The sequence below is a fragment of the Drosophila mojavensis genome, unplaced genomic scaffold, assembly GCF_018153725.1.
Source record: "Drosophila mojavensis isolate 15081-1352.22 unplaced genomic scaffold, ASM1815372v1 contig_74, whole genome shotgun sequence".
Lineage (NCBI taxonomy): Eukaryota > Metazoa > Arthropoda > Insecta > Diptera > Drosophilidae > Drosophila > Drosophila mojavensis.
In genome coordinates this window covers 12,789,028-12,805,994 of record NW_025318899.1, presented here as the reverse complement: position 1 = coordinate 12,805,994, position 16,967 = coordinate 12,789,028, and the positions used below count along the sequence as shown (strand labels likewise).

The window sequence follows — 16,967 nt, the reverse complement described above, 5'->3', positions numbered from 1 at the left end:
TAAGATATACCGTATTCAGGATTAATTAAAATTTTCTTATATCGAGTAACTATTATAGATATATTCGATATACCGATATTTTAGCCATCGCGAACTGTCATTGCTCGTCTCTTTCTTTTTCCGGTCGCCGAAATGGTACGACGCAAGAATTTATAAGCTCAAATGATAATTTGTAAACATCTTAAATGTTTGTGAAAAATATTGATTGTTCTTTGAAAAACATGACATATTGCAGACTCATTGACCAGTTGGTAATAATATTTCAATATTCTTACAGGGTATTGATATCAACCACAAGTACGATCGTAAGGTTCGCAGAACCGAACCCAAATCTCAGGATGTCTACCTGCGTTTGCTCGTCAAGGTAAATATTTGAATATGAAATTGAAAATAAGAGTGTCGCTAACGCAAATTACATTTTACAGCTGTACCGTTTCCTGCAACGTCGTACAAACAAGAAGTTCAACCGCATCATCCTGAAGCGTTTGTTTATGAGCAAAACTAACAGGCCACCAATGTCGCTGCAGCGCATTGCTCGCTTCTTCAAGGCCGCTAACCAGCCTGAGTCCACTGTTGTGGTTGTTGGCACCGTGACCGATGATGCCCGCCTGTTGACGGTGCCCAAGTTGTCGCTGTGCGCCCTCCATGTTACCCAGACGGCTCGCGAACGCATCCTGAAGGCTGGCGGTGAGATTCTGACCTTCGATCAGTTGGCTCTGCGTGCACCCACCGGCAAGAACACGCTCCTGCTCCAGGGCAAGCGCACCGCTCGCACTGCCTGCAAGCACTTCGGCAAGGCTCCTGGTGTGCCCCACTCGCACACCCGCCCCTATGTTCGGTCCAAGGGACGCAAGTTCGAGCGTGCTCGTGGTCGTCGCTCAAGCTGCGGCTACAAGAAGTAAACAAAGGTGGCCAGTGGAAACGGTGGACGTCGCTTTTTGGTTAAGATATTGATTTGTCAATCGAGGAAAATAACGTTGCGCTCTATGTGGCAATAAAGAACTTTTATTCCAAAAGGTGAAAAAACAATTTATAAATTCTAAATCTAAAGCTAGTCACAGTCTAGTGCAAGTGTGTGCTCCAATAATTGATAATCGGCTGGTCCTGCGGCTGCACACCGAGCACTTTCTTCAGCTTGGCCTGTACGCTCCCGGACTTGGCATGATTCAAGCAAATTACCTTGCTGCAAGGATAAAAGAGAGATTAAACTATGTGGATTCATTTGGATATTGATTTCACCCACTTCTTCCACTCCTCGATTAGCACCCTTGTCTGCTTGTTGAGCACCAGCTCGGTGAAAGTCTTCTCTTCGACAGCGTGGACGGCCTTCAGTAGCTTAACCATGAGGTCTGGATCTGCAGAATAAAACAAGCTGGTATAGTTAGCAGTAATTATCTAAATAGTTAGACTAACACTTTCGCGGCAGTTCGCCGGGCCACTTGACGGAGACGATATCGTTGCCATTGATGTGCTTGTCCAGGAAATCAATGCGGAGCACGCAACTGCTGGCTATCGGCACTGCAATCTCATTAGACACCGATATGATCTTGTACTCTGAGCTGATCGAGTGCTGATGCTGTGCATCAATGCGCATTAAGTTGTGCATTCGTTCCGGCAGCAGTTTTTTCAGGCACACCATGAATTGAAAAGTGCGGTCCGGCGCACCACGAACAATAATCTTGACACCTGTGAGAGCACAGTAACAAACAATGGGAAAATCTTCCTTGCCCACCACCATCTTGATATGTCGCAGCGAGAAGAATTCATCCTGTTCTGGATTGTCGATGGTCTCCTCATACATTTGTATCATTGGCAGAGTGGAACTGTTGTAGGTGAGACGTTGAGCAGGCGGTCGGCCGCTACTTTGCGGTGGCAACCATGGCAGATTGCCGAAGGTGACGTGCTCGGTGAGGAATCGGGATCCAGCCAACAGTATCCAGGCAAAGTGTGAATGCAGTTGGGCGAACACATGCTCCTCGCCCGTCAACTCAATCAGAGAGCGTGGTGTCGGCATTAAAAACTGTGCGCCCGACAAACGACGCTGTCTTTCCGAATAGTTCAGCTCCTCCGCTGCCTTGGTGCGCTGCGCTCCGGCCTGCAATTCCGTGGAGACCTTTTTCAAATGTTCCGCCAGAAAGGGCTTGGTGTTTAGCAGAAAATACTTGTCCTTCATTAGCACTATAATCGAGAAGAGCTGATAGTAGCCACGCGACTGCAAATCGCTGACTCGAAACGTATGACTGAGGATATGACCTCGAGAAGAGTCGCCAAAGAATACGAAGCCGCCATCGCCATCCCTGTTGGGGTTTATCTCGCAGCAAAGACTGCGCACGGCTGCCTGCTTGACCAGGTTGGCCACCTCGGGCAGTGCGGCCACTTTGGTGCTCACAAATGTGGCGCCGCTCTCTGTATCCTTGCTGTAGATGGCATTGTTGTTGCGGCCCAGCGTATAATTGCAAGCGGAACAAGCCTTTTGTCCCTGTTGCTGCTGCTGCTGCTGTGGCTGCTCCGAATTCAAAAGGTCTTCGATTTTGGTGTCACGCAATGTTTGCGTGCAGAAAATGGCACAGGGACCATGCACTTCGCAAAAGTGGCATAGCGCAATTACAGCGTTCATCTACGTGCTGTATGCAGAAAAAAGTTTTTGTTGACAAGAGTAAATGCAGTTTTTTTACAGGCACGCGCTTGTTATTTATTTTTACTGCTGCCAATGTGACCGCATGCGAAAAATAGAAGAAACTAAAAATGTACCATTTTTTAATATTACCTTGATTCAATCAGTGCCTATAAAAATATGATATATTTATATAATAATGGTAATAAAATTTATGTATTAATCATGACTCGAATTTCTTTTCTCATTAATGGTAACTACATAGTTAAAAGGAACAGCCCTAAAGTCCAAATGTTAATACTATGTTATCGGTTTCCCGGTGCAGAAATTATCAAAATATCGGCATTAGCCAGATATCGGTCAGTCGATTAACTGTAAACTGTTCTTGTACGCGGATGGCGGCAGTCGAAGCGGAATTAGCTAATTCATTTAAATGGAGGAGCCATCAGTTTTACTTTGTGAATTAGCAGATGAATATTTTGACAGCAATGAAAATATTGTTTCAAGTTTGCTGTTTCATTATGGCAAAAGACAATGGTATATAAAACCATTCCTAGCTGAATATGAGAATGAACTAATTGCGATTATAACAACCTGTAAGTACATTACGCTTATTTCGATGCGTCTTGTAACAATTGTTTTAAATTTAACAGATGAAAAAGTGCGCACCAAAAAACTATGTTTTAGAGTAATAGAAGCTCAAAATGGCTGTGGAACACTTGCATTCCTTCAGAAGGAATTGGCCTCTGATTATCCGGCAAATAAACTCGACATGGAGCTAGCTGCTGAGATTTTGCCAATTATCTTCAGAAATTACACGCCCACTCTCGAGTTCGAGGTGGAGAGAGAACATCATCAGAGCCAACGTGAACTGAAGAGCTATGTAACGACGCAGCTTTACAATGCCTTACATTGTAAGCATCAGGAACAAAAAACTGCGGAGCCATTACCTCTGTGCATGCCGAAGTGTTTCAAATCTCAATTGAGAAAATATCAGGAGCGTACCGTCAGTTGGATGCTGACACGTGAACAAGAGACAAATCAATTTCCAGCCAATTATCTTACACTGCAGACCGTGGACAACCACCATCAAGTATTCAAGCACAAATACTGCCTCCAATTCTATGCGCACCAAGATGCAATGCCTATGATCATATTGCCACCAGGTGGCATTCTGGCCGATGAGATGGGTCTGGGCAAGACAGTTGAACTGCTGGCTACTTTGCTGCTGCATCCCAGAGAAAATATCAACAACAGTTACTGGCGCAATTTGCTGGACAAGTTGGAAGATCATGTGCCGGCCAAGCTGAGGCGCACGGAACACAAAACCCATTGCATTTGCCCGCACTCTCAAGCCAGCAAGGTGAAGGTGCAGTGCAGGAGCTGCCAACTATGGCAGCATCAGACGTGCATACTGGACGAGAGCGATGTTTATATGTGCCCCAAATGCTGGACAGAGTCCACAACAAAATGTGTCGAGCTGGTGGAATCAGGAGCTACAATCATTGTGTCTCCAAACGCTATCAAGACGCAGTGGTTCAATGAAATTAGCAAGCATATAAGCTCCACGCTGAAAGTGCTACTCTATCCGGGTTTGCACTCTGGCCTGTGGATCAGCCCATTGCAATTGGCCCAATATGATATCGTGTTGACCGACTATTCCATCCTAACGCACGAGATTCATCATACGCCGCGCAATGCAACGCATCGCGAGATGCGCTTCGAGCAGCGTTACATGCGGCCCAGTTCCCCGCTGCTGATGGTCAACTGGTGGCGCGTCTGCCTGGACGAGGCCCAAATGGTCGAGAGCAGCACATCCCAAGTGGCGGAAATGGTGCGTGAACTACCGGCAGTGAATCGCTGGGCGATCACTGGCACTCCGATACAGCGCTCCATCGATGATCTGGCGCCGCTACTGCAATTCATTGGGTTCAAGGATGCTTGCCAGCCCAGCGATGCCTGGCAGACGGTCTCCAACTCTTTTCTGCTGAACCACAATGCCGAGCCGCTGCTGGAGCTCTTGCAACAAAGCATGTGGCGCACATGTAAATCGAAAGTGGAGCACGAGCTGGGCATACCACCGCAAACTGAGCTCGTGCATCGGCTTGAGTTGAGCAACGTGGAGGCGCTGTATTACCGCGAGGAGCATGCTAAATGCACAGAACTCTTCCTGGCAGCCGTGGCTAAGCACACGAAACAGAACCCGAATAACAATTGCTGCTTGGCTTCCATATCGCCCAAGCTGCTAAGGATCATATTACATCCTTTTCTGCGCATTCGAAAAACTTGCTCCATTCCAGTTGTGATCAACAAACATGTGACCACGACCAACTATTTGAATCCACAGGATCTCCTAATGCATCTAAAGTCGAACAACGAAATGCAATGCAAGCGCGAGCTACGCACTTGGGCCTCATCCTACAATGGCCTCGCAGCCATTCATTTCATACGAAAACAGTACGGCGAGGCGATCCATAACTATAAACTGGTGCTAAAGCTAGCTAAGGACTACAATGAGGAGAACATATCGTAAGTGGCAGAAAACAGTTTGACTAAATAAAGTTAGTAATGCACATTATTATCTCTACAGCGTGGACAGCTTGCTCCAAATACATGCATTGCACAATCTGCTGGAGGCTTCGCAGTTGGCACCGGAGACGGAGCGATTGGCGGAGCAGGAACTCTCTGAATATCGCTTGAAGCTAAACGCACTGCAGCGTAAATATTTGGAGGAAAAGTCAACTGTGCTGCAGGCAGCACAAGATGCCTATGAGTCGAAGCAGGAGGAGCTGGATAAGCTGGAGCAACAATATGAAACAAATACCTTAGAGCTATTCGCCACATTGATCAATACGAGTGGATCGCTGCACAATGCGCTATGGAATAAGATGTTGGATGAGTTCTTCAGGCAAAACTGTTCCAAGGATAAGTTACAGGATGTGAACTCAATGACGGGCGTGCTCTATATAATACACAACTGGCACAATAAACTGATGAAGCTGCACAAAAAACTTGGGACCGAATTTGAGGGTCTGAAGAATATTTTGGTGCAGGCGTGTGGAGCAGTGAAACAGGGAGTTCCCTTAAATCAGGAGACTCTCAGCTTCATTAGAGATGTCTCCGATTGTCACTTGGCTGACATCTTGGTGAGTGTTTCTGAAATATTATATAATATTTATAATAACTGAACTCTGTCTTAACAGGATGAAAAAGTCACTGACAAACCTGTAAGAGCAGAAAAGCCAAAGAAACAGGAGCTCTGTCGTTTATGTCAGATCCGTGATATTGTCAATCAGTTTGAGTGTCTGCTGTTTGCCAAGGAGTTGGGCAAGGAGGGCACTGTAACGGATGGCACTGAGAATCCCAGCATCGAAATAATCATTATAAAAGGTATCAAATTCCATAATTAAAGTCCAATTGCCACCTATCTAATATAAACATTTATTTATTTTCAGTTGTCTTCGCCTTTTTGCGCACCAAAAGCGAGTTTAGTGACTTCAAAGCCGAATGTAAAAGTAAAGTTGAGTTGCTGGATGCCATGCAGAGTCTGGTGAAATTGCAGATTAAGTACTGGATTGAAATGGAGTATGTGATCAAAGCATTCGATGAGCTGGACATGTGTAAAATGCGCATTTTGCTCACCAATGATCCTGAGGAGCAGTCCACCTTTCGCATACTGTCCTGCCAGTTGGACGAGCAAACGGAATTCAACTTGAACCATATTCAAGAATCGCAGTTGAATTTTACGCGCTTGTCCGGACGTCTAAAGTACTTAAAACATTTAAAGGAGGATGCGGGCGATAAGCCCTGTCCCATCTGCCAAACTCAGGATGATAAACGCGTAATGTTTGATATATATGTATATACTTTAATATTTAAGCGCGGTTCTAATTTAACTTTCTTTCTAGTATGTAATGCTGTCCTGTGGTCATTTTCTCTGCCAACATTGCCTGGACAGCATGAAGAAGCAAATGGGTCGTGATAGCGTTAAGAAATGTCCATTGTGCAGACAAGATTCGCCACAGTGAGTTGCTGAGCTTTAGAATGATTTTTCATATTATTAAACAAAATATCCCATCAGGCTCTACTATTCCGTACGCAAGGGTGTCAACAGTTCCGAGGTTGTCGGCGATTTCTCCACAAAGATTACGTATATTGTTGACCTAGTGCTAAAGATCAAATCCGAAAGCTCTGACAAAAATCAAGAAAAAATTCTGATCTTCTCACAGTGGCCAACCATATTGAATCACATTGCCAGCGCTCTAAGCCAAAATTCTATTGAGTACCGCAGCAAATTTACTAATCGCGATATTGATGAATTTAAGGTTTGTATTCTGTGTATAATCAAATGAAATCATCAGCCTAATTGATAATTCTCCTTCTCGGCAGGATGCTGACCGTAATGTGACTTGTTTGCTAATGCCCATAGCTAGAGGTTCAAAGGGTCTCAATCTAATTGAGGCTACTCATGTCTTCCTCGTAGAACCAATTCTGACGCCAGGTGAAGAACTGCAGGCTATTGGACGTGTTCATCGTTTCGGTCAGACGAAGTGCGTGAGATTTCATATATAATCATCTAAGATTGAGCTTTAATTTATCTCTTTATGACAACAGGCCCACCACGGTACATCGTTTCATTGTAAATGGCACGATCGAGGAAAATATCATGAAACTCATCAAATCGGCAGACGATAAATCCACATTATCAACACACTGGGACCTTGACAACATGACATTAGATAGCCTGACGAATCTATTTACACTTAAGGAGAATGACTAAATATAAACGGATATGCTAATATGTATATAAGCAATATATATAAATATATTTTTGCTGTAAACGTTTATGGTATAAATCAGCTTAAGTCTAGACCTATCTCTACTTATAAGAAATACAAAGTATTGCTTTTTGAAAACGATTTAGCTTAACATATCTATTTGCAGTTCTGCATGCATGTTTTGTCTTACACCCAAAATATGATAAAATTTTCTAAATCTTATCAAATAGATTAGTTTCACACGTGGTCTATCTTTAGGTCCTCCAGGCTGGTGCCATCGGCGCTGGCCTTTTGCGCATAGTAGCCATCGTAGGAGCTCTGCGCCTTTTCGATTTCCTGCTGTTTCTGTAGCTTCTGCAGTTGCTCGTAGGCGGCTTCTTGTATTTTGAGCCGCTCCATGTCCGCCCGCCGTTTCTGTTCGTTCTCCTCAAACTGTTGAGCCTGCAATTCAGCCGACGCCGCTGCTCGCTCTGCGGCAGCCTCCTGGTACTCGTCATACGAGTGCAGATTCTTGTCGGTGGCCTCAATCTTGTGTAGCGACGATAGTTGCTCTTTAGCAGCCTCAGCGATTTCTTTGCGTTTCGCCTCGGCCTTACGTCTGGCCTCGCGCTTTGTGCGCTCCTGCTCTTCCAGCTCCTCGCGCGCAGCATAGAACTTGGATGATATGACGGGTGGGCGATTTTCGTGCGTTCTTTGATGTCGCTTCAGTGCCGTCTCCTGCCGGAAATGTGTGCCACATGTCTTGCACTCGAACGGCTTCTCGCCCGTGTGTATCCACTCGTGATGCCGCAACGTCTGCGCCTTCGCGAATCGTTTGGGACAAAAACGACAGGCGAAATCCTTAACCTTCTCGTGTATGATCTTGTAGTGCCGCTTCATGTTGCCGATGTTGTTAAAGCCCTGCCCGCAACCAGGGCAAATGTGCTTGCCCTCCTTCTTAGTGAAGTTGACTTGGGGCGACCAGGAGGGCACTGATACAGACGGTATTGGATTGACTGCCGTACCAGCCAGCTGCGCAATATCCACACGCTGCACTCGCCTCGGGTCTCTGGGTATCGTGGCCACCGATTCGGCGCACACTTTAAGTAGTTCATCGGCCGCATTTTGGGAAATTATCACATCAACTCCATCCGTCGTCGTGGATGTCTCAACAGCTGGCACGGCAGCCGCAACATCCGTTAGCTCGCTGCTATTCGTTGGCACTTCGCCCAGCTCCACCTGCCGCTGGCGATACGTTTCGATGGCGCGTAACACACGCTTCTCGTGCGTCTTCAAGTGCTTGGTGAGGCTCTTTGGATAAAGGAATTTCTTACCACACACCTTGCACTCGCACCGCTTCTCGCCCGTGTGCGTCATCTCATGGATTTTACAGGCGTGCGACTTACCGAACGTCTTACCACAATACTGGCACGCATAGTTCTTAATCTTTTCGTGCACAATCTTGATGTGGTTGGCCAGACTCTGCTTGTTATGCGACGCATGCTCGCATATATGGCACTTGAACTTCTTTTCCTGAGTGTGCGTCAAGATGTGGGTGTTCCATTCCTGCCGTGTGGTCTTGCCAACGCCACAGTAGGGACACACGTAGTTCTTGATGCCAGCATGTCGCATCAGATGGTCTTTGAGCGCGCTGTTGATCACAAAACGTTTGCCACATATATTACATGGGAACGGCAACTCCTTGCCGTCGTGCTTATACATATGTTTCTTCAGGGCCATGGGACAGCGGAACACCTTTTCACACTCCGTGCAGGGATAGTCTCTGGGTGGCGCGGCTGCCTTTGAGATGTTGTGCACCTTTTTCATGTGGAAAGTAAGCAGGCGAATGCGAGGGAACGTCTTGCCGCATCCCTCCACGCTGCAGGCATGTACCTCAGACAGTTCTGTATGCGCATGATCCACGTGCAGCCGCAGACCGCCGGCCGTCGTGAAGCCCTTCCTGCAGGACTCAACTTTGCACTGGAACGGCAACAGATCATTGTGATGCTTCATATGCTCCTCGTAGCGAATGGCCTTCTTGAACTTCTGATGGCAGATGTGGCAGTCGATGATGCGATGCAAATGTCGTTCTGCTGCTGGTATTCGCTTGCGCTTTATTCTCGTTTTGGATCCATTTGTCTCTGAGGCTGAACTATAGTCATCTTCCAGCTGCACACTGTCGGACGGTGTTTTTGCACCAGATTTGCTCAAGTTCCTTGAATTACCGCGTAGTCGTTGGGCCAGGGGCATGTCGTCGTCACCATCCGTGCTATTTGGCTCAAAGTCTATGTCATTGTCGTTATCGTGGTCGTTCTCGTTGCTGCTTTCTATTGAGGACTCGTCGCCAAACATTTGGAGGACACCAGGCTGATCTTCGACATCTTGTTTGACTTCTTTCTCAGCCTCCTCTGCCTCCTTGTCAACGTGCTCCAGCATTTTAAAGACGTCCTCTTCATTCTCTATGATCTCCATCTTGTGATTCAGCAAAGGATCATAGTTAATGCGATCCTCCTCCTCGCCAACCAATTCGCCATCCTGTGTTGCAACATTCAGCACATCAAAGTTGTCGATTTGGTTAGCTTGTGTCGCTGCTGGTGCGAAGAAATTGTTAGCGATCATTTCTTGAAACCTTTGAACGGAGTCAACGCATAGCTTCTGAAAGTCGTGCAAGTCGTTAAGCCGGGTGTAGCAACTGGTGCACAGATTCATCGGAAAACCGTCGTTCTGTTCCACTGAGAGAGAAGTGCACACACAGAGTTTCTTGGCCAGTCCAGGGACCAAGAACAAATCGTAGGCAGCATCGTTTCGCAAATGATTCAAGCAAATGCGGCATATTGTTTGTATGGAGTATTCACTCCGCTCATTCATCTTGGATGTAATTTAAATTTAAGACTGTCGAGAAAAAAAACGCGTCAGAAAAAGAATTTTTGGATGTCGTTGCTGTTGTCTGTTAACTTAACATGTTGTTCAACTGTTATTAACAGCGTGCACATCTTTTAGTCGTTTATTTTTATATTTTCAAGAAATTGATCCAGCCGTTGACATTAAACATTTTAAATTAATATTTTCTTTTATATGCTCAAGATTTTTTTAGATGTCTTATAGTACTGACAAAAAGCGGCAAATAAGAAATAACCTCTAAGCAAATATCTGCTAATAGTCCAAAGTCGTTGTCTCTAACACATTGATAACAAACAAAACAAAGCGATATGGAATATAAGTTGATTTCATATGCAAACAGTTAGATGCTTATGATAAAATACGCCAACTAATTATGAGACATAATAATAATTACTTAATAAATAATAATAAATCAAAATAATAAATATTTGAATTAATTAATGTATGTATATAAATAAAAATAATACCGAGTACCCAAGTTCAAATAATCGGGTACTCATGGAAGTATATCGATATTTTTTATTGTGTTCTCAACCCTAGCCCCCACCTCTGAATATATACATATATAATTAATATGTATACATACATAAGTACATACATATATAATTGTGTAAATAATAAGCGCTATTTACAATTCCCCATTCCAATACTATTGTAATGCCCGAAAATAAAACATATTTATAATTATATACGCGTTTATGTATATTTCCTTAAACAATAATCATAATAATCATGTCATTTTCATGGTGCTTGAATATCTTGAAAGACGTTAAAGTATTATTTGATTTTTTGTGTTCTTATGCATATACTTGAATTTGATACAGCACGGTTAAATCGGGATGGTAGTCTGTTCATATTTTAGCTCTTAGTAACGTACCCAATGCGCTGTCTTCAGATTATATCTTAATGCTTCAAACCGGCTTTTAGGTATTGCTCGGCTCTGTCCGAAATTCCATTTTTCTCAAGATCTTGATTAAATCGCATAAGACGTTGCTCCGTTAAGCTTCTAAATTTCAAAATATTTAGTGAGTTTAATGCTGAGCCATAATTTGTATCTATAAAGTAAGCGTGCAATACCACACGTACCTAATAATGCATTATTGAATACATAATTGAAATGATTAAGATAAGGATAAAGTTATACATTTGCATATGTAACCATTCGAGGGATTCGCATAGTTCATAAAGGTTCTTAAGTGGACTTGGACTTGGGACTGGGACAGCTGGAAGATTTTATAGCCAAATATAAAATATTGCTCACACTTACACTCAAACACTTACTTATTACCGCCGTCATTTACACATGATCTAATTTCAGGGCATCCAAGCTAGTCCCCTCAGCCTCTGCCTTCTGTCCATAGTAGCTATCGTATGAGCCCTTTTCGCTTTGCACCTGTTTCTGCAGTCTGTTCAGCTGCTCGCAGGCGGCCTCTTGAATCTTACGTTGCTCCTCCTCCGCCTTTCGCTTTGCTTCATTCTCTTCCATCTGTTGGGCGAGCAAAGCAGCAGTTGCGGCCGCACGTTCGGCAGCGGGATCCTGGAACTCTTCGAAAATCTTTGGTTGCCTTTTGTTGAGCTCGACCTTCAATCCCTTTGCTTTGCTAACAGACGGCTTGGGTGGTTTCTTGGCCTTTGGCGGCTTCGGTGGCTTGTCGTGCACCTTCAAGTGCGTCTTCAACACCTGCTCCTGACGGAAATGTTTGCCGCATATCTTGCACTCGAATGGTTTCTCGCCTGTGTGAATATATTCGTGATTGCGCAAGTATTGCGCCTTGGCGAAACGCTTGGGACAGTAGCGACAGGCGAAATCTTTCACCTTTTCGTGAATGATCTTGTAGTGAAGTTTCATGTTGCCAATGTGGTTGAAGCCCCGTCCACAACCTGGACAAATGTGCTGTCCCTCCTTCTTGGTAAAGTTGACCTGCGGCGACCAGGATGGCACAGAAACCGAAGGTATGGGGTTGACAGAAGTGCCTGCCAGCTGAGATATGTCCACACGCTCAACTCGATGCGAGTTTTTGGGTTTAGGCGGAACTATTGGCACGGGCTTGATGTCCACAGGCTCTGCCATTTCCTGGTTCATAGTCGGTGTTGTTTGAGCATCTCCTTCGACTGTCGGATTGCCAGCAGCTGTTGGTGGTGGTATCTCACGCTTCTCGTGAATCTGCAAATGCTTTGTCAATCGCTTCTCGAACAAGAAGATCTTACCACAGATCTTGCACTCGCAGCAATTCTCGCCCGTGTGGAGTCTCTCGTGGATCTTGCAGGCGTGCGATTTGCCAAATGTCTTGCCGCAATATTGGCAGGCAAAGTTCTTGATCTTCATGTGAACCACCTTGACGTGATTGGATAGAGCCTGTTTATTATGAGATGAATGATCGCACTGGCGACACTGGAACTGCTTCTCTCTAGTGTGTGTCAATATGTGCTTGTTCCACTCCTGACGAGTTGTCTTACCCACGCCACAGTAGGGACAAACGTGATTCTTCACGCCGGCGTGGCGCAAGAGATGATCCCTGAGCACACTGTGTATGTGGAAGCGTTTGCCACAGATTTCACATGCAAAAGGCAGCTCCTCTCCAGTATGCTTGTACATATGCTTCTTAAGTGCTGTTGGACAGCGGAAAACCTTTTCGCACTCTGTGCATGGATGATTGCGGGTTTCAGCCTTGGCCACTTTGTGCACCTTCTTCATATGGAACGTTAGCAATACAGATCGGGGGAATGTCTTGTCGCATCCCTCAAAAGTACAGGCATGAACCTCAGAGAATTCCGAATGGGCGTGATCCATATGAAGTCGCAGACCACCAGCCGTGGTAAAGCCCTTCTTGCAGGTCTCCACAGTACACTGGAATGGCAACAGATCGTTGTGATGCTTCATGTGCTCCTCATAACGAATTGCCTTCTTGAATTTCTGATGACAGATGTGGCAATCGATGAGACGGTGAAGATGTCGCTCAGCGGCCGGAATGCGTTTGCGTTTTGGTTTTGTTTTGGGCTTATCGTCATCATCATCGTCGTCATCGTCATCATTGTCAGAGTCAGAGCTAGAAGAATCATCATCATCATCATCAGCTTTTTTCTTTGCCTTCGATTTGGTTGCTCTAGTACTGCTTCGTAGACGGGACAAGGGCATAGCGTCGTCAGATTCGCTGCTATTTGCTTCAAAATCAACATCATCATCGTCATTTTCGGCTTCGCTCTCGCTTGAGGACTCCTTCGCCTTCTCCACTTCCTCCACATCCTTATCAACATCTTCTAGCATTTTGAAGACATCCTCTTCGTTTTCGATGATTTCTATTTTAGTATTCAGAAGTGGATCGAAGTTGATGCGATCTTCATCCATTTCTCCATCCGGGGGCGGTACTTGAAGAATATCCACATTGTCAATTTGATTAATATCAGCAATAACAGGTGTGAAATAATTGTTGGCGACCATTTCTTGAAACTTTTGGGCAGAGTCCACGCATTGCTTCTGAAATCCATGCAAGTCGTTTAGCCGGGTATAGCAAGTGGAGCAAAGGTTTTTCGGGAAGCCATCGTGCTGCTCCACTGAGAGTGAAGTGCACACACAAAGTTTCTTGGCCAGACCAGGGACAAGAAATAGGTCGTATGCCGGATCGTTTCGCAAATGGTTTAAGCAAATGCGACATATAGAGTGTATGGAGTATTCACTCCCCTCATTCATTTTGCTTATTTCGATTTTTCTTCAGAATAGTTTGTAAATTTTATAAAAATTTCAAGCACTGTCAAATGAGAAAAACTATGTATACGCGTCCATAAAAGGAACGAGCATTTTATTTATCGGTTACTCACATGAGTACTAATATTAATCGTCACTAATTCGATTTCAAAATGCTTTCGATAGTTTTTAGATATTTTTATAAGTACGTTAGCATACTCCTTTTGAATTTCATTTATAAATAAAAATTTTATAAAATTTGAAAAAAAAAATTTTTGTTTAAGTACTTTTTAAGTTTATCTTTTAGTAAAGGCAGAATATTGTTTATTCAATAATATGAGAACACCGATTACTAATTATATGCCATATGTAAAAGTTATTGATATAACAAATTTTTTAAGGAATACAAATTGTATAATATGGACAAGTTAAAAAATATACATTATACTATGTAAACTGAAGGATTCAACAGTATATCCATTAAACTTATTCTCCTTTAAGATCGTCCACACTGATGCCAGTTTCGGGTTTCTTTACTTGAAAGCTATCACTGGGTAGCTTATTAATAAGCTGCTCCTTCTGTAGCATATGGAGTTGTGCGCATGCAGCCTCTTGAATCTTACGTGCTTCCTCTTCCGCCCTTTGCTTAGCTTCATACTCCTCCTTCTGTTGGGCAAGCAATGCAGCCCTTGCTGCTGCCCTCTCTGCTGCAGGATCTTGATATTCATCAAGAATCTTAGGCGGTTTCTCGTTGAGATTCATCTTAGGTCGTTTCTCCCTATTAGGATCTTTTGGAGGCTTCGGTTCTTTCGGAGGCTTAGCCTCTCTTTCTGGTTTCTTCGGATTCTCGTGCACCCTTCTCGCATGTATTTTCATCACTTTCTCCTGTCGGAAGTGTCTACCACAATACTTGCATGGGAAAGGCTTTTCGCCGGTGTGCGTCCATTCGTGATGCTGTAAGATTTGTGCCTTTGAAAAGCGCTTCGGACAGAACCGACAGGCGAAATCTTTCACCTTTAAATGTACAATTTTAAAGTGAATCTTCATGTTGCCAATATGGTTAAAGCCACGCCCACATCCTGGGCAAATGTGCTGGCCCTCCTTCTTAGTGAAGTTCACTTGGGGTGACCAGGATGCCACAGAAACAGTTGGAATGGGATTGACAGCTGTACCGGCCAACTCGGATATATCTACCCGCTCTAGCCTGTTTCCGTTTTTCGGCTTAGGTGGCTCTGTTGGTATAAGCTTCATCTCCGCAGGTTCAGTTGTGTCCTGGCTGCTCTGTGCACCATCTTTACCGCGCCCTTTTGCAGCTGTTGCGCGAAGCTCACGTTTCTCATGAGTCTTCAAATGCTTTGTCAAGCTCCTCTCAAAAAGCAAAACTTTACCACAAATATTGCACTGAGAGCAGTTTTCGCGAGTGTGGATTCTTTCGTGAACTTTGCAGGCATACGACTTGCCAAATGTCTTGCCGCAGTACTGACAGGCGTAATTCTTAATCTTCATATGCACAACCTTGATGTGATTTGCCAGAGCCTGTTTATTGTGTGACGAATGATCGCATTGATCACACTGGAACTGTTTTTCCTTGGTATGCGTCAATATGTGCTTGTTCCACTCCTGTCGAGTAGTCTTACCCACGCCACAGTAAGGGCAAACATGATTCTTCACACCGGCATGACGCAACAGATGATCCTTCAGCTCGCTGTTTATGTGGAAACGTTTGTTACAAATGTTGCAAGAAATCGGCTTCTCCTCTCCAGTATGTTTGTACATATGCTTCTTAAGGGCCGTCGAACAACGGAAAACTTTCTCACACACAGTGCAAGGATGATCTTTAGCTCGAGATGTAATGATTTGGTGAACCTTTTTCAAATGGTTCGTGAGTAGAACCGGTCGAGGAAATGTCATGCCACATCCCTCAACAGAACAGGCGTGAACTTCTGAGAGTTCCGAATGAGCATGGTCCATATGAAGGCGTAGTCCACCAGAAGTTGTGAAGCCCTTCTTACAGGTCTCCACAGTGCATTGGAATGGCAGTAGATCGTTATGATGTTTCATATGTTCGTCATAAAGCTTAGTGCTATTGAATTTTTCGTTACAAATGTGGCAATCAATGGCATCATCCTGTTTGACTTTGGATTTTGACACGCGTTTTCTTCTTGATTTGGTTTTAGGTTCTTCTTTATCAAAGTCATTATCCATTTCCCATTCGAAGTCCGAGGAATCTTTATCTTTATCCTTATCTTTATCGTCTACCACAGGTTTTCTTTTGGCCTTCGAAGCTCTAGTAACAGTTTTCAAACGGGACAGAGGAAGCGCGTCATTCGAGTCGCTGCTATTTACTTCGAATTCCGGGTCGTCATCATTCTCGAACTCAGCCTCACTAGACAGCTCCTTTTCAACCTCTTCAACTTCTTTATCCACATCATCCAGCATTTTAAAAACATCTTCAGTTTCCACTACCTCAATTTTAGTATTGAGAAGGGGATCAAAGTTAGTTCGATCCTCGTCCATATCTCCATCTGGAACAGTAGCATTCATCAGATCAACTTTGTCAACATCGGCCATGACGGGTACAAAGTATTTGCTTGCGAGCATTTCCTGGAACTTTTGCACAGAGTCCACGCAAAGCTTTTGGAATCCGTGCAAGGCGTTGAGTTGGGTGTAGCAAGAGCCGCAGATGTTTTTTGGAAAGCCATCGTGCTCCTCTACTGAAAGCGAAGTACACACACAAAGTTTCTTGGCCAAGCCAGGGACAAGAAACAGGTCGTATGCCGGATCGTTTCGCAAATGGTTCAAACAAATGCGGCATAACGAATGTATGGAGTATTCACTCCCCTCGTCCATTTTGCTTAATTTCCCTTTCTCTGGACAAGTGTTTAACTTTTAAGAAAAATTAATCAGTGGCCGTGTCCGATGAGACAAACTGTGTATACGCGTCCATCATAATAACGATATCTTATGTATCGGTTACTTGCACGAGTACTCGTAAGCAACAATAGCAATTAGT

General features: G+C 44.4%; 6 protein-coding genes across 7 annotated transcripts; 2 read left to right on the top strand and 4 right to left on the bottom strand.

The window, feature by feature from the left end:
• The first annotated feature begins 30 nt into the window (after positions 1-30).
• On the top strand, positions 31-1,029 carry LOC6582263 (60S ribosomal protein L18). The gene is made up of 3 exons (XM_002007930.4): positions 31-135; positions 278-364; positions 426-1,029. The coding sequence occupies exons 1-3, from the start codon at positions 133-135 to the stop codon at positions 900-902; spliced, it is 567 nt and encodes a 188-aa protein (XP_002007966.2). The 5' UTR covers positions 31-132; the 3' UTR covers positions 903-1,029.
• LOC6582262 (folliculin) lies at positions 986-2,726 on the bottom strand. Its single transcript, XM_002007929.4, has 3 exons — positions 1,414-2,726; positions 1,244-1,355; positions 986-1,183 (listed from the first exon to the last, which is right to left on the bottom strand). The coding sequence occupies exons 1-3, from the start codon at positions 2,615-2,617 to the stop codon at positions 1,063-1,065; spliced, it is 1,437 nt and encodes a 478-aa protein (XP_002007965.1). The 5' UTR covers positions 2,618-2,726; the 3' UTR covers positions 986-1,062.
• Positions 2,727-2,975: 249 nt separating this feature from the next.
• LOC6582261 (E3 ubiquitin-protein ligase SHPRH) lies at positions 2,976-7,533 on the top strand. The gene is made up of 9 exons (XM_002007928.4): positions 2,976-3,210; positions 3,268-5,143; positions 5,205-5,760; positions 5,818-6,004; positions 6,070-6,455; positions 6,523-6,638; positions 6,696-6,939; positions 7,004-7,164; positions 7,229-7,533. The coding sequence occupies exons 1-9, from the start codon at positions 3,048-3,050 to the stop codon at positions 7,392-7,394; spliced, it is 3,855 nt and encodes a 1,284-aa protein (XP_002007964.1). The 5' UTR covers positions 2,976-3,047; the 3' UTR covers positions 7,395-7,533.
• Positions 7,406-10,484, bottom strand: LOC6582260 (zinc finger protein 91). The gene has a single exon (XM_002007927.4). It carries the CDS (start codon positions 10,237-10,239, stop codon positions 7,630-7,632), a length of 2,610 nt encoding a protein of 869 aa, XP_002007963.2. The 5' UTR covers positions 10,240-10,484; the 3' UTR covers positions 7,406-7,629.
• A 472-nt stretch (positions 10,485-10,956) lies between these two features.
• Positions 10,957-14,072, bottom strand: LOC6582259 (zinc finger protein 700). Of its 2 annotated transcripts, none has more exons than XM_002007926.4 (2): positions 11,554-14,072; positions 10,957-11,495 (listed from the first exon to the last, which is right to left on the bottom strand). In XM_002007926.4, exon 1 carries the CDS (start codon positions 13,958-13,960, stop codon positions 11,570-11,572), a length of 2,391 nt encoding a protein of 796 aa, XP_002007962.1. In that variant the 5' UTR covers positions 13,961-14,072; the 3' UTR covers positions 10,957-11,495; positions 11,554-11,569. The 2 variants fall into 2 exon arrangements, with proteins under 2 accessions (XP_002007962.1, XP_032587015.1); XM_032731124.2 differs by having other exon boundaries at positions 10,957-11,278.
• A 166-nt stretch (positions 14,073-14,238) lies between these two features.
• On the bottom strand, positions 14,239-16,913 carry LOC6582258 (zinc finger protein 135). Its single transcript, XM_002007925.4, has one exon. The coding sequence runs from the start codon at positions 16,802-16,804 to the stop codon at positions 14,441-14,443; it is 2,364 nt and encodes a 787-aa protein (XP_002007961.2). The 5' UTR covers positions 16,805-16,913; the 3' UTR covers positions 14,239-14,440.
• Between the last annotated feature and the right edge of the window lie 54 nt (positions 16,914-16,967).